Source organism: Salvelinus fontinalis, chromosome 5, assembly GCF_029448725.1.
Source record: "Salvelinus fontinalis isolate EN_2023a chromosome 5, ASM2944872v1, whole genome shotgun sequence".
In the NCBI taxonomy this organism is placed as follows: domain Eukaryota; kingdom Metazoa; phylum Chordata; class Actinopteri; order Salmoniformes; family Salmonidae; genus Salvelinus; species Salvelinus fontinalis.
This window is the reverse complement of record NC_074669.1, coordinates 26,767,084-26,793,490: the sequence shown is the minus strand read 5'-3', so window position 1 is coordinate 26,793,490 and position 26,407 is coordinate 26,767,084. Positions and strand designations below refer to the sequence as shown.

Sequence of the window (26,407 nt, the reverse complement as noted above, 5' to 3'; positions counted from 1 at the left end):
ACCTTTTGCAGAGTTTTCAATGTCTGAGGGTTTGTGTGTACGTGTGTATGTTTGTACGTGTGTGTGCGTGTGTGAGAGACGAAATGCAGGTAAAATACCGTATCCAACCTCTGTGAAAATGTTTATTATTATGGCAGTCATTGATGAATCATTGTTGGATTATATGAATGGTATTTGTGTGTGTCTGAAAATAGCATTTGATACTGAAGATGGCATTACATTTGTCTGATAGTGTTGTTATTGCTTTGATGGATTACAGAGCAAACGGCTGGAGCCGACCTTTAGGAAATAATGACCTGCTTTTCTGGCAATATGAAGGCTAAATGTTAAATGAGTCAAATTCTGAGAGACACACCGTATAGTATTTACATGAAAAGTATTTCTAAGGGAAGGATTCGTCTTCTAAGCCCTGTTTTTTTCACAAGATCTAATTTTCAAAATGGCAGCACAAAAATGTATGGTCTCTGGCTTTTCTTTTGCAGGGAGTCATTGCAGCGTTAACTGTCGTAATTAGGTTCGTTTATTTGGTCCTTTCATGTGTTGTTGAACATCCCATCATCAGTAGTAAATATAGATTGGAAATTGAAAGTGAATGTGCTGTGGCGCCTATTACTAGCCTGCCAGACCAGACTAATTGATGTAATTGACTGACGATTGACTAATTACGCTGCATAGATGCATATACTGTATGTGCCAGCTGCCCAGTGAGAGCCATTAGATAGATGCAGTCGTATGGCCTGTGTGGTCCAGCAGTTAAAGACACTGACCACAACACACATGTATGCCGGAGTCGGCATGGATTCAAATCCGTCCCACTGCCCTTTGGCTCATCCTACTCCTGTCATTCCAACACTTTACTATCTCTTCAATAAACCTATAAAATTACAAAAGGAGTGGGACAGCCCCACTCCTTAAAAAATACCTTTAAAAAAGAGGTCATTCAGATGCCCACACAAGCCAAACAAATATGCACATGCAGTACCCACACACATGCTCAAGCACATGTGCTGTCTGTATGTCTGTCTCTACCCCTCAGCCTTCCTGGCTGTCTGTCTTCCTGCCTCTGCCTGTCAATCAATTCCAGCTGTCTGTTAGCCGCTGGCCTGGTAAAAGGTTGTGGTTAGCAGATTACTCCTCTTCCTCAGGGTTAAGCAGAGGATGAGTTTCCTGGCAGGCCCCAGCCTCAGACTCAGAGCAGGCAGCCAGTGTTGATTGAGCACACAATCATGCAATCTCCATAGACAAACATTGGCAGTAGAATGGCCTTACTGAAGAGCTAAGTGACTTTCAATGTTGCACCATCATAGGATGCCACCTTTCCAACAAGTTAGTTAGTCAAGTTTCTGCCCTGCTAGAGATCGTCTGTCTTCGGTTGCAACACTCACTACCGAGCTTCAAATTTGCCTCTGGAAGCAATGTCACCACAATAATTGTTAGTCGGGAGCTTCATGAAATGTATTTCCATAGCCGAGCAGCCGCAGACAAGCCTAAGATCAACATGCGCATTGCCAAGCGTCGACTGGAGTGGTGTAAAGTTTGCCGATATTGGACTCTGGAGCTGTGGAAATGCGTTCTCTGGAGTGATGAATCACGCTTCACCATCTGGCAGTCCGAGGGACAAATCTGGGTTTGGCGGATGCCAGGAGAACGCTACTGGCCTCAATGAATAGTGTCAATAGAGTAAAGTTTGATGGAGGAGGAATAATGGTCTGGGGCTGTTTTTCATGGTTCAGGCTAGGCCCCTTAGTTCCAGTGCTGCTAACATTGTGACAGAAGTTTGGGGAAGGCCCTTTCCTGTTACAGCATGACAGCACAAATTGGGGTCCATACAGAAATGGTTTGTCGAGATTGGTGTGGAAAAACTTGATGGCCTGCAAAGAGCCCTGACCTCAACCCCATCGAACACCTTTGGGATGAATTGGAACGCCAACTGCTAGCCAGGCCTAATCGCCCAAAATCGTATGGCTGAATGGAGACAAGTCCCCACAGCAATGTTCCAACATCTAGTGGAAAGCCTTCCCAGAAGAGTGGAGGCTGTTATAGCAGCAAAGGGGGGACCAGATTTTGGAATGAGATGTTTGACAAGCAGTCGTCCACATACTTTTGGTAATTTGTGGTAATTTGGTCATTTTATTAAAGCCTATCTGAAAATACAACACTTCTCATTTAAGACAAAAATATAAGATTTCTAGAAACGCACACCATATTGGTGTCTTTCAAGAAGCAATCACTCCCCCATTGCTGACTACAAATGATCCATAACTGGGCTAATAACTCACTATCTTGCAAAGGATATGAGTAAATAGACAAATGTGCACGTCACTATATGTAGCTCTCGCTTTGATGTCAAAACAAGCACATCTACTCACAACTGCTCATGCTATAAAAACAGTCCAGTTCAAAGTGAATGGCACAGATCCATATATGGCAATGGTCTATTTGCATATACAGTTGAAGTCAGAAGTTTACATACACTTAGGTTGGAGTCATTAAAACTAGTTTTTCAACCACTCCACAAATTTCTTGTTAACAAACTATAGTTTTGGCAAGTCGGTAGCAATCTACTTTGTGCATGACACGCACTGTATATAGCCTCACTATTTTTATTTACTGCTGCTCTTTAATTATTTGTTATTCTTCTCTCTTACTTTTTGGGGAGTATTTTCTTAAAACTGTCAAAGTCATTTTTTCAACAATTGTTTACAGACAGATTATTTCACTTATAATTCACTGTATCACAATTCCAGTGGGTCAGAAATGTACATACACTAAGTTGACTGTGCCTTTAAACAGCATGGACAATTCCAGAAAATTATGTCATGGCTTTAAAAGCTTCTGATAGGCTAATTTGACATAATTTGAGTCAATTGGAGGTGTACCTGTGGATGTATTTCAAGGTCTACCTTCAAACTCAGTGCCTCTTTATTTGACATCATGAGAAAATCAAAAGAAGACGTCAGAAAAATAATTGTAGACCTCCACAAGTCTGGTTCATCCTTGGGAGCAATTTCCAAACGCCTGAAGATACCACGTTTATCTGTAAAAACACAATACTTATTTTTCACCATAATTTGCAAATAAATTCATTAAAAATCCTACAATGTGATTTTCTGGATTTTTTCCCCTCATTTTGTCTGTCATAGTGGAAGTGTACCTATGATGAAAATTACAGGCCTCTCTCATCTTTTTAAGTGGGAGAACTTGCACAATTGGTGGCTGACTAAATACTTTTTTGCCCCACTGTATGTAAGAATGCTGTTCATTGATTCAACGCCATAGTACCTTCCAAACTCATCATTAAGTTTGAGGCCCTGGGTCTCAACCCCACCCTGTGCAATTGGGTCCTGGACTTCCTGACGGGCCACCTCCAGGTGGTGAAAGTAAGAAACAACATCTCCACTTTGCTGATCCTCAACACTGGGGCCCCACAAGGGTGGGTACTCAGCCCCCTCCTGTACTCCCTGTTCACCCATTACTGCATGGCCATGCACATCTCCAACTCAATCATCAAGTTTGCAGACAACACAACAGTAGTAGGCTTGATTACCAACAACGACGAGACAGCCTACAGGGAGGAGGTGAGGGCTCTGGGAGTGTGGTGTCAGGAAAATAACCTCTCACTCAACGTCAACAAAACAAAGGAGATGATCGTGGACTTAAGGACACAGCAGAGGGAGCACCCCCCTATCCACATCGACGGGACAGCCATGGAGAAGGTGGAAAGTTTTAAGTTCCTCGGCGTACACATCACTGACAAACTCAAATGGTTCACACACACACACAGTGTAGTGAAGAAGGCTCAACGGCGCTGAGGAAGGAGGCTTTAGAAATTTGTCTTGTCACCTAAAACCCTCACAAACATTTACAGATGCACAATTGAGAGCATACAGTCGGGCTGTATCACCGCCTGGTAAGGCAACTGCACCGCCCGCAACCACAGGGCTCTCCAGAGGATTGTGCGGTCTGCACAACGCATCACCAGGGGCAGACCACATACCCTCCAGGACACTTACAGCACCCGATGTCACAGGAAGGCCAAAAAGATTAGCAAGTACAACAACCACCCGAGCCACTGCCTGTTCACCCCGCTACCTTCCGTAAAGGCAATGTCCATACAGGTGCATCAAAGCTGAGACCGAGAGACTGAAAAGCAGCTTCTACCTCAAGGCAATTACACTGTTAAATAGCCATCCCTAGCACAGTGAGGCGGCTGCCTACATACAGACTTGAAATGGTTGGCCACTTTAATAAATGGAACACTAGTCACTTTAATAATGCCACTTTAATCTTGCATTACTCATCTCATATGTATATACTGTATTATATACTATCTATTGCATCTTCGCTGTGCCGCTCTGTCATTGCTCATCCGTATATTATGTGTACTGTATATATTCTTATTCCATTCCTTTAGTTAGATTTGTGTGTATTAGGTATTTGTTGTGGAATTGTTAGATATTACTTGTTAGATATTGCTGCACTGTCGGAACTAGAAGCACAAGCATTTTGCTACACTCACAATAACATCTGCTAGCCATGTGTATGTGACCAATACAATTGGATTTGATTTGATTTGAGAAGAACAACAGTGCATTAGCAGGGCAATTCAAGCAAGGCCAATATGTGGTGAAATTGTTTTGGGCCTATAGTCTACTGCACAAACCTCATTACTACAGTACGCTTTTTTAAGTAATGTAAAAAAACATCTCTGAACAGTAGATCTCGGCTTGCATTTGAACTCAGAAAGTGATCTCGACTCAAGGTTGGTGACTACTGTTCTAAGCAAAAAACATTGCCATACAGGCTAGCTACTTCTTTCCCGCTCCTAACTAGCCAACTAAAGCTAACACACAATCACATCAAATAGCTGAAATGACAGCAAACTCTGTGTTTTACCTTTGTTTCTATTGCCATTTATTTTGAACTGTCTTTGAACTTCAGAGTTGGCTAAACATTATACCAGAGCTAGACCAGAGCTAGACAAGAGCTAGACCAGAGCTAGACCAGAGCTAGACAAGAGCTAGCCCAGAGCTAGACCAGAGCTAGCTAGCTAACAAGCTTGTGTGTGCAGAGCGGCACCAGAATTAAAAACACTTCTTACCTTTTCATAGTTAAGAAATCCAATGTGAAATGTGATAGCTATAGTATCCCGAACTAGCATTGAAAAGTTCATCCATTCATCTCTAATTGTTATATCGTTACTAATGTTAATCAATCTTTCTTTCCACAGTATGAATTCAAAGTGAAAAACATAAAGAAGAAGAAGGTCAACATCATAGTCTCAGTGGATGGAGTGAAGGTGGCACTAAGAAAAAAGAAAAAAGTGAGTCTGTTTATAGTGAGTCTTTTATTTATTTTTTGCATCCTGTTAATATCTTTACATTTGTGACTGTCTGGAGCTTAGGGGCAGGGGGTAGAGTGGATGGGTGTTGTGTTGTTTCTAACCTCCCCTGTCAAACTGTGCCCACTCAGCCATTACTGAGGTGTGTCATATCCTGGGATTTTAAGGAGTGAGTGGAATTCAAATCCTGTCACCAGCAGAATGATTAGCGAATCTGTGCCCTGCTAAATAACGCCCCAGATAGGGTAGAATGGAAGAGGGGAGTGAACCTGTGCCCTGATAAACAGACAAGGTAGAGTGCAGGACAGGAGCAAATCCGTTCTTTGCTAAAAATGCGCCCCCAATTCCACTCACCCCGTCTTTCTCTCTCCGTCTAATTTCTATAAAGCTTTCTTTATAGCAGTTCTACACTGAGCTAGGTTTACTATAAATCTTGCCAGTAGTTAGACTGGGATTACCTTGGGTGACCTCTCTCCTGTCTCTCAGTTTTACTACAGTTCACTATTAAAGCCAAGCTAGAAGTACAGTCATAATCCCTGGTATGCAAACAAGCATAAAGAAGCCACTGGTATTCAGCAGATGTCTCCTACTCTCCTAACTTCCTCGACCGTCCATTGTTTGGAGTCCTGTATGGAGATGTTCCTTTTTTTCCTGTCCCTCATTCTTCTCTCTCTCCTCTCTCTCTCCTTTCTTTCCTCTCTCCAGACAGTGTTTTCTAAAGAGAGGACTGTACAAATCCGTTAGATACGGCTCAAGGCAGCGACTGAAGGCTATAAATTGAATCCAATTGTATTGGTCACATACACATGTTCAGCAGATGTTATTGTGGGTGTAGCGAAATGCTTGTGCTTCTAGCTCCGACAGTGCAGTAATATCTAACAAGTAATATCTAACAACTTCACAACATATTCTCAATACACACAAATCTAAGTAAGGAATGGAATTAAGAATACATACAGTGGGGAGAACAAGTATTTGAAACACTGCCGATTTTGCAGGTTTTCCTACTTACAAAGCATGTAGAGGTCTGTAATTTTTATCATAGTTACACCTCAACTGTGAGAGACGGAATCTAAAACAAAAATCCAGAAAATCACATTGTATGATTTTTAAGTAATTAATTTGCATTTTATTGCATGACATAAGTATTTGATCACCTACCAACCAGTAAGAATTCCGGCTCTCACAGATCTGTTCGTTTTTCTTTAAGAAGCCCTCCTGTTCTCCACTCATTACCTGTATTAACTGCACCTGTTTGAACTCGTTACCTGTATAAAAGACAACTGTCCACACACGCAATCAAACAGACTCAAACCTCTCCACAATGGCCAAGACCAGAGAGCTGTGTAAGGACATCAGGGATAAAATTGTAGACCTGCACAAGGCTGGGATGGGCTACAGGACAATAGGCAAGCAGCTTGGTGAGAAGGCAACAACTGTTGGCACAATTATTACAAAATGGAAGAAGTTCAAGATGACGGTCAATCACCCTTAGTCTGGGGCTCCATGCAAGATCTCACCTCGTGGGGCATCAATGATCATGAGGAAGGTGAGGGATCAGCCCAGAACTACACGGCAGGACCTGGTCAATGACCTGAAGAAAACTGGGACCACAGTCTCAAAGAAAACCATTAGTAACACACTACGCCGTCATGGATTAAAATCCTGCAGCGCACGCAAGGTCCCCCTGCTCTAGCCAGCGCATGTCCAGGCCCGTCTGAAGTTTGCCAATGACCATCTGGATGATCCAGAGGAGGAATGGGAGAAGGTCATGTGGTCTAATGAGACAAAAATAGAGCTTTTTGGTCTAAACTCCACTCGCCGTGTTTGGAGGAAGAAGAAGGATGAGTACAACCCCAAGAACATCATCCCAACCGTGAAGCATGGAGGTAGAAACATCATTCTTTGGGAATGCTTTTCTGCAAAGGGGACAGGACAACTGCACCGTATTGAGGGGAGGATGGATGGGGCCATGTATCACAAGATCTTGGCCAACAACCTCCTTCCCTCAGTAAGAGCATTGAAGATGGGTCGTGGCTGGGTCTTCCAGCATGACAACGACCCGAAACACACAGCCAGGGCAACTAAGGAGTGGCTCCGTAAGAAGCATCTCAAGGTCCTGGAGTGGCCTAGCCAGTCTCCAGACCTGAACCCAATAGAAAATCTTTGGAGGGAGCTGAAAGTCCGTATTGCCCTGCGACAGCCCCGAAACCTGAAGGATCTGGAGAAGGTCTGTATGGAGGAGTGGGCCAAAATCCCTGCTGCAGTGTGTGCAAACCTGGTCAAGAACTACAGGAAATGTATGATCTCTGTAATTGCAATCAAAGGTTTCTGTACCAAATATTAAGTTCTGCTTTTCTGATGTATCAAATACTTATTTCATGCAATAAAATGCAAATTAATTACTTAAAAATCATACAATGTGATTTTCTGGATATTTGTTTTAGATTCTGTCTCTCACAGTTGAAGTGTACCTATGATAAAAAATTACAGACCCCTACATGCTTTGTAAGTAGGAAAACCTGCAAAATTGTCAGTGTATCAAATACTTGTTCTCCCCAATGTATATAGACGAGCGGTGTCAGAGCGGCATGGACTAAGATACAGTAGAATAGTATAGAATGCAGGAAATACATATGAGATGAGTAATGCAAGATGTGTAAACATTATTAAAGTGACTAAGATACAGTAAAATAGTATAGAATACAGTATATACATATGAGATGAGTAATGCAAGATATGTAAACATTATCAAAGTGACTAGTGTTCCATTTCTTGAAGTGGCCAGTGATTTCTAGTCTATGTCTATAGGAAGCAGCCTCTAATATGCTAGTGGTGGCTGTTTAACAGTCTGATGGCCTTGAGATAGAAGCTGTTTTTCAGTCTCTCGGTCAGGCAGACCGAGAGACCCCACCCTCTTGCCGTACCAAGCGGTGATCCAGCGCGACAGGATGCTCTCAATTGTGCAGCTGTAAAAGTTTGTGAGGGTTTTAGTTGCCAAGCCCACTTACCTCTATAGAAACCTGTAATGCATTTAGCCTCTGTAGAACATTTTAACAAGCCTTAACAACCTTTAACAATGGTGAGGAGCAGAGGGTGGGTGGAAGGTGGAGGATGGCTACAAAGAGGAGGTATGTGGCCTGGGTATAAATATCCCCTAGCTGCATTAGCTTCCCCCTCCCTCACACTTATTACAGGCAGGCCTTCATTGTTCTTAGTGGTCCTCCAGGGCACACCTCTAAGTTAGACCACACAAAAGGACAAGTCATGCGTGTGTGTGTGTGTGCTGTGCATTTCTCCACTCTATCCCACTCTAAATGCCAATGGATGCTTCCATGTCCGCGAGGGTGCGCCGGCCTATCTACTCCTCGGGGGTCCAATGGCCTATATCTCACCTCCCTACACATCCCAGCCAAAAAAACTCTGTGGATGTGGCTTTAATTATGCAGTCAGTGGAGTGGGAGAATGAGACCCAATACTTGAACACAAACTGCCAGCAAGTCTTCTATATCAAAGTCATTCCAGTGCAGAATGGATTACCCTTTAGAGTCCACACAGACCAAGGCCCTTACCATCATATGGGACCCATCTTATGGAGGAAAATGAGAACAGAGAGAGGAGGAAGGAGGGAATAGAGAAAGGAGGAAAGAATATAGAAGGAAGAGAACGGGAAGAGAGAGAGGAGGAAGGGCGGAACAGAGGAAGTGACCACTAGACCGTGAAGGATAATTGCCCTCGATAACCCCAGTGGGAAAAAAAGAGAGAAGTGCCTCACACTCTGGTGAGACCCTCTAAGCAGACAGTAAGTGCCTCTGCCAGAAGCTCTGGTTGTATTATTCTAAACAGCTGGAGTGAACTGGTGTTTGTATTGTTATTATGAGCTGTACAGTGAATGAAAGGTATTGTGGTTTGAATGGGGCTCTATTGGGTTGTGGCTGCTTTGTCTCTCAGCCTGCTCTCTGGCCAGGGATGAAATGTCAACTCGTCCAGATACTGCCTCATTTACATCTCACAGAATGGAGGGATGAAAATAGAAATGTTTGCGTGGAAATAGTGTGTTGGTGGTGAAATGAAAATCAAATGGAGAAATAAATCCAATCGCTCTCCTTTTGACATGTATATTATCTCAGTAAACTGGAAGGAAGCCCAGTACAGAGAGAAATAGAGAGAATGAGAAAGAGAGAGCGACAATGCAGAAAGACAGAGAGCGATAATGAGAGAGCCCGAGAGCGAGAGAAAGCTAGGTGAAAGTGAGAGAAAGAGTGCAAGTGAGAGAAAGAGAGAGACTGAAAGAATGAGAGAAAGAGCTAGAGAGAGTGCAAACGAAAAAGAAGCGGCCAAAGAGAACGACTGGTGAGTAAGAAAGATAGGAGCGAAGAAGATGAGAGAGACCAAAAGAGACAAGAGAGTCAGAATATCTAAATGGAACATCACAGCTAGATAACTGCTGTTTTCACCTTGTGGATTGTGGATCGATTGGCTCAGTATAATCAATATCTCCAGTCCTTGAGCCCAACATCCAGCCCAGCAAGGTCAAAGTTAATTACCATGGCAATCCGAGACACCATGTTAAATTACAGTAGTGGTAGTTAGTGGCGACAGCCTCATTTTAAAGTGTCTGATGTAGGTGTAAAGGTACCTCACAGAGGACCTGACCTCCTCTCACTCTGCCTTAGCCTCTCTCACACACTTCCCTAACACACACAAACCCCTGGCGGACTCTCTTCCACACACTCCTCACTAAACCAGTGTTATTCTGTCTTTCCACAGAAGAAGGAGTGGACGTGGGATGAGAGTAAGATGATGGTAATGCAGGATCCCATTTACAGGTAAGACTTCCCTCTTCAACACCATCTTACAACAGTAATTTTGTCCCAACAGAGGGCATGTCAGGTCAAGGCGGGGCCTAGGTGATTGCTATGATGACAGCTAGTGTCGTAAATTGGGCTGTTGCGGTGACCGTATTACAGCCACACCGGCGGTCACGAGTCATGAATGCAGTCAAATTCCACATGGCCTTTAGTCACGGTAATTGGTCTTCTCCAAGCTCTGATGCTGCTGCTGGTCATTAGCATGCTACCAAACTTGATAACTGCCTGGTACTCAGCACTCCATTGTCCCTCTAATCACTCTGACATCAACTCAAATATTTTTGAAAATCGAATGAAACACATCATGAGAGCCCATGAGCTCATGTTGAGCAACATTTCTATAGGCTATGTAATTGTGGGAGATAACAGAGTGATGGCCACTAATAAAAAGAGGAGGATCCCATCAGCTTGCCAAAGGCTAGGCCTACTATATGTATTTCTCAACTTTCCTAATATTAAGCACATTGCTCCACTTTACAACAGGAGTATAGCCTACCTGGCTGGTATGAAAATTAACCACGGGGAAAAGCGTCCTCCATTCTCTATTTAATGCATAGATTTGGTATTTGGTATTTTATTAGGATCCCCATTAGCTGTTGCAAAAGCAGCAGCTACTCTTCCTGGTGTCCACAGAAAACATGAAACATAATACAGAATTACATAATACAGAACATCATTAGACAAGAACAGCACAAAGACAGAACTACATAAAAAAATAAAAGGCACACGTAGCCTACATGTCAATGTATAAACACAAACTATCTTGGTCAAATAGGGGAGAGGCGTTGTGCCGAGAAGTGTTGCTTTATCTGTTTTTTGAAACCAGGTTTGCTGTTTATTTCATCAATATGAGATGGAAGGAAGTTCCATGCAATTAGGGCTATATATAATAGTGTACGCTTTCTTGAATATGTTCTGGTTTGGGGACTATGAAAAGACCCCTGGTGGCATGTCTGGTGTGTGTGTCAGAGCTGTGTGTAAATTGACTATGGAAAACAATTTGGGATTTTCAACACATGAAAGTTTCTTATTAAAAGAAGAAGTGATGCAGTCAGTCTTTCCTCAACTCTTAGTCAAGAGAGACTGGCATGCATAGTATTTATATCAGCCCTCTGATTACAATTAAGAGCAAAACATGCCGCTCTGTTCTGGGTCAGCTGCAGCTTAACTAGGTCTTTCCTTGCAGCACTGGACCACACGACTGGACACTAATCAAGTTTAGGCAAAACTAGAGCCGGCAGAACTTGCTTTTTGGTAGTGTGGTGTCAAAAAATGACATGTATTTTTTCCGCTGCCTCTTTTTCGATACAGGTGCATGATAATGATTCATTTTGAATCAAAACAAATGTCACACATACAGTTCCAGTCAAAAGTTTGGACACACCTACTAATTCCAGGGTTTTTCTTTATTTTTAATATTTTCTACACTGTAGAATAATAGCGAACACATCAAACTATGAAATAACACATATGGAATCATGTAGTAACCAGAAAAGTGTTAAACTAATCTAAATATATTTGAGATTTGAGATTCTTCAAAGTAGCCACTCTTTGCCTTGATGACAGCTTTGCACACTCTTCAATCTACACACAATACCCCACAATTACAAAGTAAAAAGATAAATACCTAATTTGCATAAGTATTCAGACTCGAAATTGAGCTCATCCTGTTTCCATTGATCATCCTTGAGATGTTTCTACAACTTGATTGGAGTCCACCTGTGCTAAATTCAATTGATTGGACATGATTTGGAAAGGCACACACCTGTCTATATAAGGTCCCACTGTTGACAGTGCATGTCAGAGCAAAGCATGAGGTCGAAGAAATTGTCCGTAGCGCTCCGAGATAGGATTGTGTCGGGGCACAGATCTGGGTAAAGACACCAAAAAATGTCTGTAGCATTGAAGGTCCCCAAGAACACAGTGGCCTCCATCATTCTTAAATTGAAGAAGTTTGGAACCACCAAGACTCTTCCTAGAGCTGTCCACCCTGCTAAACTGATAAATCGGGGGAGAAGGTCCTTGGTCAGGGAGGTGACCAAGAACCCGATGGTCACTCTAACAGAGCTCCAGAGTTCCTCTTTGAAGATGGGAGAAAGGCCTTTATGGTAGAGTGGCCGGACAGAAGCCATTCCTCAGTAAAAGGATAATGACAGCCCGCTTGGAGTTTGCCAAAAGACATCTAAAAGGATTCTCAGACCATGAGATACAAGATTATCTAATCTGATGAAACCAAGATTGAACTCTTTGGCCTGAATGCCAAGCGTCAAGTCTGGAGGAAACCTTGCACCACCCCTACGGTGAAGCATGGTGGTGGCGGCATCATCCTGTGGGGATGTTTTTCAGTGGCAGAGACTGGTACACTAGTCAGGATCAAGAGAAAGATGAACGGTGCAAAGTACAGAGAGATCCTTGATGAAAAACTGCTCCAGAGTGCTCAGGACCTCAGACTGGGGCGAAGGTTCACCTTCCAAAAGGATAATGATCCTAAACACAGAGCCAAGACAACGCTGGCTTCAGGACAAGTCTCTGAATGTCCTTGAGTGGCCAAGCCAAAGCCCGGACTTGAACCTGATCGAACATTTCTGGTGGGACCTGAAAATAGCTGTGCAGCGACGCTCCCCATCCAACCTGACAGAGCTGGAGAAGATCTGCAGAGAAGAATGGGATAAACCCAAATACAGGTGTGCCAAGCTTGTAGCGTCATGCCCAAGAAGATTTGAGGCTGTAATCGCTGCCAAAGGTGCTTCAAAAGGTACTGAGTAAAGAGTCTGACTACTTATGGAAATGTGATATTTCTGTATTTATTTTTAATACATTTGCAAACATTTCTAAACACCTGTTTTTGCTTTGTGATTATGGGGTATAGTGTATAGATTGATGAGGAAAAAACACAATGTAATCCATTTTAGAATAAGACTGTAACGTAACAAAATGTTACGGTACGTTTTGTGTTTATGTTGTATTTTTTGTGTTTACGTTGTGTTTATGTTAATTAACGGTCAATTACTGTGAGACCGGTAGTTATTTGCTTGACTATCACCGGCTGACAAAATTTCATGACTGCCTCAGCCCTATGCCCGCTTACACAGATGATGTCATACACTGTATTTAAAACAAAGACACAGGAAATTAAATTACACCTACAATAAAACTATCACGTTGTCCTTTGTCTAATGTATTCAGACCACTTGACAAAATGTGAAAAAAAGTCGAGGGGTCTGAATACTTTCCGAATGCACTGCATTACATGGATTTATTATACTTTTTAAAATGTAGATGTTCCAAAGGTCTGCATCAGTGGCTATGCGTGGAAGCCAGGAGATGCTAAATGTGTTTATGTTAATTAACGGTCAATTACTGTGAGGCAGGCAGTTATTATCTTGACAAAATTTCATGACTGCCACAGCCCTATGCCTGCTTACACAGATGATGTCATACACTCTATTTAAAACAAAGACACAGGAAATGAAAGGAGCCATCCACACCTACAATAAAATCACATTGTCATTTGTCTAATGCAGTGGTGTAAAGTACTTGAGTAAAAATACTTTAAAGTGCTACTTAAGTAGTGTTTTGGGGTATCTGTACTTTACTTTACTATTTATATTTTTGACAACTTTAACTTTTACTCCACTACATTCTTAAAGAAAATAATGTAATTTTTACTCCTTACATTTTCCCTGTGTCACGCCCTGACCATAGAGAGCCCTCAGGGTTCTCTATGGTGTAATAGGTCAGGGCGTGACTATATTTCACGTGTTGTTTTGGAAGTGTCACTATCATGAAAATGTGGAACTCTACTCACGCTGTGCCTTGGTCCAATTATTCATATGGCGGTCGTGACAGAATATCCCACCAAGTCAGGACCAAGCAGCATGCCCAGGAAGTGAAGGAGAGTTGGTCATGGGAAGAGATACTAGGTGGATGCGAGACCCTTCCTTGGAGGGAGTCGCCGAGGAGTAAAGGAGGACAGCGACGACGCCGGGGTCCGCTGCCACAAACAGCTCAAGGGCAACCCCAAGATTTATTTTTTGGGGGGGACACAAGGAGACCATCCCAGACGGTCTCTGGCTCCCGAGCCGAGAGCCAGAGACCGTCTGGGAGTCGATGGAGCAGTTTGAGGAGGGATATCGGAGAGAGATGTTTCGCTAGGAGTATGCTGCAGCGCAGGCGTTTTGAGGAACGTGTCATCAGTCCGGTGTAACCTGGGCCGGCTCCACGCACCAGGCCTCCAGTGCGCCTTCCCAGCCCGGTACGTCCTGTGCCGGCTCCCTGCACTCGCCCTGAAGTGCGTGTCACCAGTCCGGTGCAACCTGTGCCGGCTTCACGCACCAGGCCTCCAGTGCGTCTCCCCAGCCCGGGAACATCCTGTGCCGGCTCCCCTCATTCGTCCACCAGTGCGTGTGTACAGTCAGGAGTCTCCAGCGACAGTCTACAGCCCGGAACCTCCAGCGACGGTTCACAGTCCAGAGCTTCCAGCGACGGTTCACAGTTCAGAGCTTCCAGCGACGGTTCACAGTTCAGAGCTTCCAGCAACGGTTCACGGCCCGGAGCTTCCAGTGACGGTCCACGGCCCGGAGCTTCCTGCGCCGGTGCCATGGCTGGAGCCTTCCACTGCGCCGATGCCCAGTCCAGGCACAGTGTCCAGTCCCGCTCCATGGTAGGAGCCTTCCTCTGTGCCGGTGCCCAGTCCAGGCACGGCGTCCAGTCCCGCTCCATGGCCGCGGAGCCTTCCTCTGCACCGGTGCCCAGTCCGGGCACGGTGTTCAGCCCGGCTCCATAGCCGGATCCGCGGTCTGAGCGGGTGCTACGTCCCGCACCGGAGCCACCACCGACGCTAGTTGCCCACCGTAACCCTTCCCATCTAATTTCAGGTTTTGCGGTCGAGGTCCGCACCTTTTGGGGGGGGGTACTGTCACGCCCTGACCATAGAGAACCCTTGGGGTTCAGGGCGTGACTAGGTCAGGGCGTGACTAGAGGGGTTTCTAGGTATTATATTTCTATGTTGGTGTGTGTGTATGGTTCCCAATTGGAGGCAGCTGATAATCGTTACCTTTATTTGGGGATCATACTTAGTGTGTCCTTCTTCCCGCCTGCTATGGGGGATATTATTTTGTATGAGTGCCTATGTGCGCTACGTATTTCACGATCATTATATCTTTGTTGTTTTGGAAGTTTCACTATCATTAAAATGTGGAACTCTACTCACTCTGCGCCTTGGTCTAATTATTCATACGACGGTAGTGACACTGACACCCAAAAGTACTCGTTACGTTTTGAATGCTTAGCAGGATAGGAAAATTGTCTAATTCACGCACTTATCAAGAGAACATCCCCGGTCATCCCTACTGCCTCTGATCTGGCAGACTCACTAAACACAAATGCTTCGTTTGTAAATTATGTCTGACTGTTGAAGTGGGCCCCTGGCTATCTGTAAATGAAAAAAAACAAGAAAATCGTGCCGTCTGGGTTGCTTAATATAAGGAATCTGAAATGATTTATACTTTTACTTTTACTTAAGTATAATTTAAACAAAAAACTTTTACACTTTTACTTAAGTAGTTTTACTGGGTGACTTTCACTATTACTTGAGTCATTTTCTTTTTAAGGTATCTTTACTTTTACTCAAGTATGACATGGTCTAATGTCAAAGGGATACATATTTACAGTGTAGTAATCTCTGATTTAGTACAGATCAGGGGTAGAACAAAAGCCTCCACACCCGAACAACGTAGGAGAGGTTTTGCTACCCCTGTGACTCAAAGACTTTGTGAAGGAGACTGTTGTAGGAAGTTCTAGTGACCTTGTAGGAAGTTCATCTGTGTGTTGCGGCAGCCAGCAATCCTCTTGGCAGCGGGGTGTGGGTGTGTGTGTCTTTCAGCACTGGGATAATGAGAGACTGTGGTATTAGTCCAAATCACAGGATTACCTCTGAGGAAATGGACCAGTCCGTACCTTTTTCTTTGGAGACTGGAGTGTGTGTGTGTGTGTGTGTGTGTGTGTGTGTGTGTGTGTGTGTGTGTGTGTGTGTGTGTGTGTGTGTGTGTGTGTGTGTGTGTGTGTGTGTGTGTGTGTGTGTGTGTGTGTGTGTGTGTGTGTGTGTGTGTGTGTGTGTGTGTGTGTGTCATAACTGCAGAGTGGGGGCTCAAGTTCTGCTGAGGTCAAGGTTGCCAGGCAGCAGTTTCAGGCCCCTGAACAAATACACACACACACACACACACACACACACACACACACACATACACAGCGTGCAGGGATTTGGAGGCTCAGACAGATTTGATGAGAAATTTGAGAAATACAGTGCAGTGTCTGAAGTATTAATCATGAGTACACACACACAGTCTGTAAAATCAATTGAGGGTGCATGCCAAAGCCAGCGAGTAACAGTTGTAGGAACAGTTGTATTCCAGTAAATCAGTTATTAGAATACTACTGGTGGCTCTGTCGTGACACTGGGCTATGACAGGAGAGGACTACAGACAAACTGTCACGACTTCCGCCGAAGTCGGCTCCTCTCCTTTTTCGGACGGCGTTCGGTGGTTGGCGTCACCTGCTTTCTAGCCATCGCCTTTTCTCCATTTTTCATTTCTCCATTTGTTTTGTCTTGTTCCCTGCACACCTGGTTTTCATTCCCAATCACACATCATGTATTTATTCCTCTGTTTCCCCTCATGTCTTTGTGTGAATTGTTTGTTTGTTACTTGTAGCCCGTATTAGGCTGGTTAGCACCGGGTCTGTGTTTGGCCGTTTCGTGTATTTTGTACCGTTTCGTGTACTTTGGGCGTATATTGCTATTTTCATTGGATATGAATAAAGTGCGCCTATTATCACCCATCTCTGCTCTCCTGCACCTGACTTACCTTCAACCAGTAGCGCACACCGTGACACAAACTATCTAGTTACAACCCCCTGATTTATCTATTAAAATAGAGCTCTTTGACTATGCACACCAGTGGTGGGTTTTTGCTCGAAAGAAATATGCGTTATTGTGAGAAAAAAAACAGATCTACTGTGGTGGTGGATCTTTGATTGTCACGACTTCCACCGAAGTCGACCCCTCCTTGTTCGGGTGGCGTTCTGCGTTCGACGTCACCGGCTTTCTAGCCATCGCCGCTCCATTCTTCAATTATCCATTGGTTTTGTCTTGTTCCATTCACACCTGGTTTGCATTCCCCAATCACACTACATGTATTTATTCCTCTGTTCTCCCTCATGTCTTTGTGTGTAATTATTTTTTTGTGTTACGTGTGTACGCACTAGGCTAAGAGTTTGTTCTACATTGCCATACATTTATGTTGTGTGACATTTGTGCGCGCTATACACTTTGCCTTGTTGGCTGGAGGAGGTTTTTGACGCAGCTGCGTCCATCTGTATATCTCTACTGCCGTAGTAAAGTGTGCGCCTGTTCACAATTCTCTGCTCTCCTGCACCTGACTTCACCACAAGTACGCACACGCCTGACATTGATGTTAAGGGGCTATTTTGCTTCCACTGTTTAAGGTAACCTAGTTAGTTGTACAACTGAAATGTGTCTTCCACATTTAACCCAACCCCTCTGAATCAGAGAGGTGCAGGGGGCTGCCTTAATCGACATCCACGTCTTCAGCACCCGGGGAACAGTGGGTTAACTGCCTTGCTCAGGGGCAGAACGACAGATTTTTACCTTGTCAGCTCAAGGATTTGACCCAGCAACCTTTGGGTTACTGGCCCACCGCTCTAACCACTAGGCTACCTGCCGCCCCAACTGTTCTTTGTTAAGGTCAACGGCCAGTGCCAGGACATTTCAGCCAAAAACCTGGTTGCCCATGCCAGGAAGCTGAAACTTGCCTGCAAGTACATCTTCCAGCAGGACAATAACCCCAAGTACACATCACAATTCACAAAGAAATGGTTAATTGACCACAAAAATCTACATTTTGCAATGGCCATCTCAGTCGGGTTTTTGGAGCCTCACCCTCCCCACGCTGGTGTCATCAATTCCGAGCCCCGCCCGATACCGACATCAGGACAGATTTATATCCCCAACCCAATCCACTCGCATAGAATTGTTCAGAGAGCCGAATCGTGATCGGGCAAATAATGTTTCTATGGGACCAGAGTAGGCCTAGTAGGTTATTATTCCCCTCCCTGCATCAATACATTTGTCTGCATGTCTATTCAATATTTGGATAAATTGAAACCATGCAATACATTTTGAACGATACTTTCATAATGAGATGCGGCATATCAACAACTCAAATTTTTCTGAAAAAAAAGGCCTTCTAATTAGCCTTCTTAACTAATGAAACCCTATGCAACACAACAAGCAGCTAGGTTTGTAAAACAAAAATACAACTATTTTGATTTAAAATGTTTTTTACCCACAATATAAGTGTTCTGAATATGTTTTCATTCCAAACAAAAGCAGATTATTTTGCAGGCCAACTGCGGGGAACCACCGATATCCGGCCCAATGCAGGACTCCACATCACATATGTATTTGCTAGCAGCTAGCACAGCCTGCCTCAGGGCTACAGAGGAGAGCAGAGTGGGGGGTACTTCACGCTTGAATTTGTTATTCTGTCAGGGAGATTGAAGCTGCAAGCTGTTTTAGAACGTATAAATTGTTTGTTCTCCTGTTGTTAAGTAGTAGGTGTGTGTGTGTGTATGTGTGTGTGTGTGTGTGTGCGTGCGTGCGTTGCTTGCTTGCGTGCGTGCGTGCGTGCGTGTGTGTGTGTGTGCGTGCGTGCTTCAGAAGCACAGAGTGGAGGCTCAAGTTCTGGCGCGTGTGTGCGTGCATGCGGGTCCTCATGTACCTCTCCGCATGGAGATATCTGCCAATTCCTCCTCAGCAATTACACTGACAAAAGGTCGGTCACACAGCAAGCATACAAAGTCAAAATGATGATTAGTGATATAGCAACCTCAGCTCTGCTGACCAGCTACTCTGCTATTTGGCATCTTTAGGCATCTATCTATGATATGGCTGGACATGGGCCAGAGGTACTGACCACTAAGTAGATCCTACACTACCCTATAGAATGCTACACACACACTTTCTCTCTGAGAGGCTGCCCTTGGAAGTGTGGAGGCTCAGGCATGCACTTACAAACAATCTATAGCAGAAGGAAAGTAACAGAGTGTTTGTGATTGGTTGGTAGCGTTCCCTCCATCAGGGACAAACAGCAACAGCAGGGTGTTCTGCTTATGCAGACGATGTCTGAGAACAGTCTGGTGAATCAACACACTGATGAAGACTAGAGGAACTCTGCAGACTGACTGACTGTTTGTTTTACATCCCGTGCAGGGAAGGCACTACTGTACACACACAGACACACAGACACTATACACACTATACACACACACTATACACACACAGACCCGCAAACATCACACACACACACACACACACACATGCACATCATACACACATTCACAAACAACTCTCTCACACGCACACACACACACACACCCACCCATGGGCATGGACAAACGCATGTCCTCAGAGAGAAACATGCACAATTTGTACACATCATCAACAGGGGCAGGATATACAGTATATTTCAAGAACTCACTATGCCTTCCAGGAAATAGCCATCATCATCTGTCAGTCTTCTGACACACAGGTTTATATTTGATCCTGAGCTCCTGGACTTCATTCTCTTCTCTTCAAAACATTTTAAAAGCATTTGTCAAATATGTCAGCTGATATCATTATTTTATTTTATGGCTCTCTTTGTCTTCATAGATTCACTCTCTTTCTTTGTATCTCTTTCTCTCTCTCTGTAGATATATATGTGTGTGTGTGTGTGTGTGTGTGTGTGTGTGTGTGTGTGTGTGTGTGTGTGTGTGTGTGTGTGTGTGTGTGTGTGTGTGTGTGTGTGTGTGTGTGTGTGTGTGTGTGTGTGTGTGTGTGTGTGTGTGTGTGTGTGTGTGTGTGTGTGTGTGTGTGTGTGTGTGTGTGTGTGTGTGTGTGTGTGTGCGTGTGTGTGTGTGTGTTTCTTTTTATATTTTCCTAATAGAGTAATTACTTTCAGATTAGCAGAGAGGAAGTGAAGGAGCTGGAACAGATTAAATCCCAGAGTGCATTGCCAGAAGCCTGCTAACATGGCTTTCCACTGGGCTACAGAAACACACCACACACACACACACGCGGTTTTGTTATTGTGTTTGTGGGGTTACCACACCCTGATAACAGAATTAAAGGGGTGGGTGGGGCAGTGTAGATAAATACCTTTGATCAAGCTTTGATTATTGTTCCACACTTTCTCACTAACCCTAGTCTATTGCAGTGACATACCGGAACCAGCGTGTGACGAGTAATCAGACACAGTAAGTTGTTTACAACAAAAGTACATATATCAGCGCTACGCATGTTTCAAAAGAAGTGAACATCCCACAAACAGTGGGTATCATAAGTATTCACCCCGCTTGGATTTTTTTCACATTTTGATGCGTTACAAAGTGAGATTGAAATGGATTTCTTTTTGTCAGTGATCTACACAAAATACTTCATAATGTCAAAGTTACTATAAAATTATACAAATGTTTACAAATTAATACAAATTAAAGAACTAAAATATGTCGTTGCATAAGTATTCACCCCCTTTGTTTAGGCAAACCTAAATTAGTTCAGGAGTAAAATTTGGCTCAACAAATCACATAATAAGTTACATGGACTCACTCTGTGCACTAAATGTTTTTATGGGCCTAATAGTAAAGACATTTCATTTAACGCTAAAATGTTTTTTATTGCCTTTTAATTTGGCATGAACACAACCAGTCATGGATGTTTTCATCTTATTGTCAAACAAATCACTTCAAAAAGTAGACTACCATGTCTCATTTAGGGGTTCTGAGACCCCCGTAGTCCCCCATAATTCACAATTTGTCTGTCCCCCATACATACAACATCTGTCCCTCTTTCAAGTATTGCATTTCAAGCACAGATTCAACTACAAAGACCAGGGAGCTCATAAAGAAGGGCAGTGATTGGTAGATGGCTAACAATAACAAATCAGACATTGAATATCTTTAAGCCTGGTCAAGTTAATAATGATGCTGTGGATGATGTATTAAACCACGCAGACACAACAAATATACAGTTGTCCTTCTGAACTGAGCTGCAGGACAGGAAGGAAACTGCTCAGTGATGTCACCATGAGGCCATTGGGAACTTTAAGGAATACACTTTTTGGCCTAAATGCAAAGCCTTATGTTTGGGGCAAATCTAACACAACACATCAATGAGTAACTGCCTCCTTATTTTCAAGAATGCTTGGTGGCTATCTCATGTTATGGGTATGCTTGACATCGGCAAAGACTGGGAAGTTTTATCATAATAAAAAGAAACGGGAAGCACAAGCACAAGCAAAATCCTAGAGGAAAACCTGCTTCAGTCTGCTTTACACCAGACAATACCCTACAACACAAGGCCAAATCTACACTGGAGTTGCTTACCAAGAAGACAATGAATGTTCCTGAGTGGCCAAGTTACAGTTTGGACTTAAATCTGCTTGGCTAGCCATGACCCCCAACACCTTGAGAGGTTGAATCATTTTTTAAAGAATAATGCGCAAATATTGCACAATCCAGATGTGCAAGGCTCTTCGAGACTTACCCAAGAAGTCTCACAGCGGTAATCACTACCAAAGTTTTTATTTATTGAATGTATTACTTGTATTGACTCAAGGGGGGTGAAAACGTTTCTTTTTTTTCTTCCATTTTTCATAAATTTGTAAGAAATGTCTAAATGTTTTCCACTGTGACATTACAGAGTATTTTGTGTAGATGGTTGCCAAAAATTACAATTAAATGCATTTTAATGTCACTTTGTAACACAATAAAATGTAAAGAAATCCAAGGGGGTTGTCACGGCAGCCTTCCCTCTCTTCACTAAAAGAGGGGATGAAACAGGGATCGGACCAACACGCAGCGTAGCCAGTGCTCAACATGTTTAATTAAACAAAAAACAGTGAACACTTACAACGAACAGAAAATAACAAAGTGTGGCAAACCGAAACAGTCCTATCTGGTGCAGAACACAAACACCGAGACAGGAAACAACCACCCACAATCCCCAACACAAAACAAGCCACCTATATATGATTCTCAATCAGGGACAACGATTGACAGCTGTCTCTGATTGAGAACCATATTAGGCTGGACACAGAAACAGACAAACTAGACACACAACATAGAATTCCCACCCAGCTCACGTCCTGACCAACACTAAACAAGCAAAACACATAAGAACTATGGTCAGGACGTGACAGTACCCCCCCCCCCCCCCGAGGTGCGGACTCCGAACGCACCCCTAAAACTCAAGGGGAGGGTCTGGGTGGGCATCTGTCCGCGGTGGCGGCTCCGGCGGTGGACGAGGACACCACTCCACCACTGTCTTTGTCCCCCTCCTTAGCGTCCTTTGAGTGGCGACCCTCGCCCCCGACCACCATGGTCCAGGAACCTTCAACAAGGCCCCTCCTAAATATAGACAACTCAGGACAGAGAGGTAGCTCAGGACAGAGGGGTGGCTCAGGACAGAGAGGTAGCTCAGGACAGAGAGGTAGCTCAGGACAGAGGGGCAACTCCGGACTGAAGGACAGCTCCGGACAGAGAGGCAGCTCTGGACTGAATGGTTGCTCCGGACTAGTTGCAGCTCATGACTGGAGGGCAGCTCATGACTGGAGGGCAGCTCATGACTGGAGGGCAGCTCATGACTGGAGGGCAGCTCATGACTGGAGGGCAGCTCATGACTGGAAGGCAGCTCATGACTGGAAGGCAGCTCATGACTGGAGGGCAGCTCATGACTGGAGGGCAGCTCATGACTGGAGGGCAGCTCATGACTGGCTGGCGGCTCTGGCAGCTCCTGACTGGCTGGCGGCTCTGGCAGCTCCTGACTGGGTGGCGGCTCTGGCAGCTCCTGACTGGCTGGCGGCTCTGGCAGCTCCTGACTGGCTGGCGGCTCTGGCAGCTCCTGACTGGCTGGCGGCTCTGGAAGCTCCTGACTGGCTGGCGGCTCTGGCAGCTCCTGACTGGCTGGCGGCTCTGGCAGCTCCTGACTGGCTGGCGGCTCTGGCAGCTTCTGACTGGCTGGCGGCTCTGGCAGCTCCTGACTGACGGACAGCTCTGGCGGCTCCTGACTGACGAACGGCTCTGACGGCTCAGGACAGACGGGCGGCTCTAATGGCTCGGGACAGACGGATGGCTCAGATGGCGCTGGGCAGACAAATGGCTCAGATGGCGCTGGGCAGACGGATGGCTCAGATGGCGCTGGGCAGACGGATGGCTCAGATGACGCTGGGCAGACGGATGGCTCAGACGGCGCTGGGCAGGCGGATGGCTCAGATGGCGCTGAGCAGACGGATGGCTCAGACGGCGCTGGGCAGACGGATGGCTCAGACGGATGGCTCAGACGGCGCTGGGCAGACGGATGGCTCAGACGGGGCTGGGCAGACGGATGGCTCAGATGGCGCTGGGCAGACAGGCCGCTCAGACGGCGCTGGGCAGGCAGGCCGCTCAGACGGCGCTGGGCAGACGGATGGCTCAGATGGCGCTGGGCAGGCAAGCAGTGCAGGCGGCGTTGAGCAGACGAGCAGTGCAGGCGGCGTTGGGCAGACGAGCAGTGCAGGCGGGGTTGGGCAGACGGCCGACTCTGACCTGCTGCGGCGCACAGTAGGCCTGGTGCGTGGTGCCGGAACTGGTGGCACCGGACTGGAGACACGCACCTCAAGGCTAGTGCGGGGAGCAGGAACAGGGCACACTGGTTTCTCAAAGCGCACTATAGGCCTGGTGCGTGGTGTCGGAACTGGTGGTACCGGACTGAGGGCACGCACCTCAGGGCGAGTGCGGGGAGAAGGAACAGTGCGTACAGGGCTCTGGAGACGCACAGGAGGCTTGGTGCGTGGTGCCGGAACTGGTGGTACTGGGCTGGAGACACGCACCACAGGGAGAGTGCGTGGAGGAGGAACAGGGCTCTGGAGATGCACAGGAAGCCTTGTGCGTGGTGTAGGCACTGATGGTACTGGGCTGGGGAGGGAAGGTGGCGCCGGATATACCGGACCGTGCAGGCGTACTGGCTCCCTTGAGCACTGAGCCTGCCCAACCTTACCTGGTTGAATGCTCCCCATAGCCCGACCAATGCGGGGAGGTGGAATAACCCGCACTGGGCTGTGTAGGCGAACCGGGGACACCATGCGTAAGGCTGGTGCCATGTACACCGGCCCGAGGAGACGCACTGGAGGCCAGATATGTTGAGCCGGCTTCATGGCACTTGGCTCAATGCTCAATTTAGCCCGGCCAGTGCGGGGAGTTGGAATAACCCGCACCGGGCTATGCACACGTACAGGAGACACCGTGCGCTCTTCCGCATAACACGGTGTCTGCCCGTACTCCCGCTCTCCACGGTAAGCATGGGAAGTGGGCGCAGGTCTCCTACCTGACTTCACCACACTACCCTTTACCCCCCCCAAGAAATTTTCGGGATTTCTTCTCGGGCTTCCTGGCCAGCCGTGTTCCCTCATAACACTGGTTCCCCTTCTCAGCTGCTTTCGCTCTCCTAGCTGCCTCCACCTGTTCCCATGGAAGGCGATCCTTACCAGCCAGGATCTCCTCCCATGTGTAGCAACCCTTTCCGTCCAATACGTCCTCCCAAGTCCATTTCTCCTGGTCCCGCTGCTGCTGCTGCTGCCGTTGCTGCCCGTTGCTACGCTGCTTGGTCCGGGTTTGGTGGGTGGTTCTGTCACGGCAGCCTTCCCTCTCTTCACTAAAAGAGGGGGTGAAACAGGGATCGGACCAACACGCAGCGTAGCCAGTGCTCAACATGTTTAATTAAACAAAAAACAGTGAACACTTACAACGAACAAAAAATAACAAAGTGTGGCAAACCGAAACAGTCCTATCTGGTGCAGAACACAAACACAGAGACAGGAAACAACCACCCACAATCCCCAACACAAAACAAGCCACCTAGCTGTCTCTGATTGAGAACCATATTAGGCTGGACACAGAAACAGACAAACTAGACACACAACATAGAATTCCCACCCAGCTCACGTCCTGACCAACACTAAACAAGCCAAACACATAAGAACTATGGTCAGGACGTGACAGGGGTTGAATACTTACAACACCAACTGTGTTCGCGTTTATACATTATAAGCGTCCAGAGATGAAAGGTAAACATACTGACACTTTTCACAGAGGCGTTTCCTGAAATGAGATGGATGTGTGTATGTGTGTGTGTACAGGATGCTCCAGTGATCTTAATGCCACCATGATTATTTAATCAAGATAATCTCACCGTGTAATCTTGCTTAGACAAACAAACTGTCTCCTTTATTTACATACACTCTCTCTTATCACAGATCAGAGCCCTACAGTACAGTACTGTATCTCTTCACTGATGGGGTAAAACACCCAGACTCTCACCTCCCAGGGACCACAGATGGTGTAAGCCAATAATGGAGGGTGTTAACAGTGTACTCTAGTAACACCGTCAGTCAGTGGTAGCTATTGGCAGACATGTATTCTAGTATTATAATAGATTATAGTATGGGACAATATATTTTTGAGAAAAATCTTATTTTAAGTGTCATATGAAGCACATACTGTGAAATATGGCTGTGATTATATCTGAAAATCCCTGAAACTGATCAACTCTAAAAATGCCACTAGTCCATGAACATTAACAGCCCAGTTTTACTTACGTAGCATAATTTATGGTATCTCTGTTACACGGAATGGAATAGCCACAGAACATATATCAGCTTTGTCAGTGCCTCTGCACCAACAAGTTGTTTAGTAGCCTTTTTTCTCTCTCTCTCAATTTAAGGGGCTGTATTGGCATGGTAAACAAAGCAAGTGAAATAGATAATAAACAAAAGAGAAATAAACAATAAAAAATGAACAGGTAACATTACACTTCCAAAAGTATAAAGGTATTTCAAATGTCTATACACATTCTCTATCTATCGATCTATCGATCTATCTATCTATCTATCTATCTATTTATCTATCTATCTATCTATCTATCTATAGCTATATCTCTCTCTCTCTCTCTCTCTCTCTCTCTCTCTCTCTCTCTCTCTCTCTCTCTCTCTCTCGCTCTCTCTCTCTCTCTCTCAATTCAATTCAATTCAATTCAATTCAAGGGGCTTTATTGGCATGGGAAACATGTGTTAACATTTCCAAAGCAAGTGAGGTAGATAATATA

The 26,407-nt window shown here is 45.2% G+C and overlaps 1 protein-coding gene across 1 annotated transcript in view; it reads left to right on the top strand.

Moving 5' to 3' along the window:
• Nucleotides 1-26,407, top strand: part of LOC129855419 (carboxyl-terminal PDZ ligand of neuronal nitric oxide synthase protein-like) — a 224,346-nt gene that overhangs the window by 106,575 nt on the left and 91,364 nt on the right. The window contains exons 3-4 of the mRNA XM_055923066.1: nucleotides 5,231-5,323; nucleotides 10,112-10,170. Of these exons, the coding sequence (XP_055779041.1) occupies nucleotides 5,231-5,323; nucleotides 10,112-10,170 (152 nt within the window). The remainder of the gene's footprint in view (nucleotides 1-5,230; nucleotides 5,324-10,111; nucleotides 10,171-26,407) is intronic.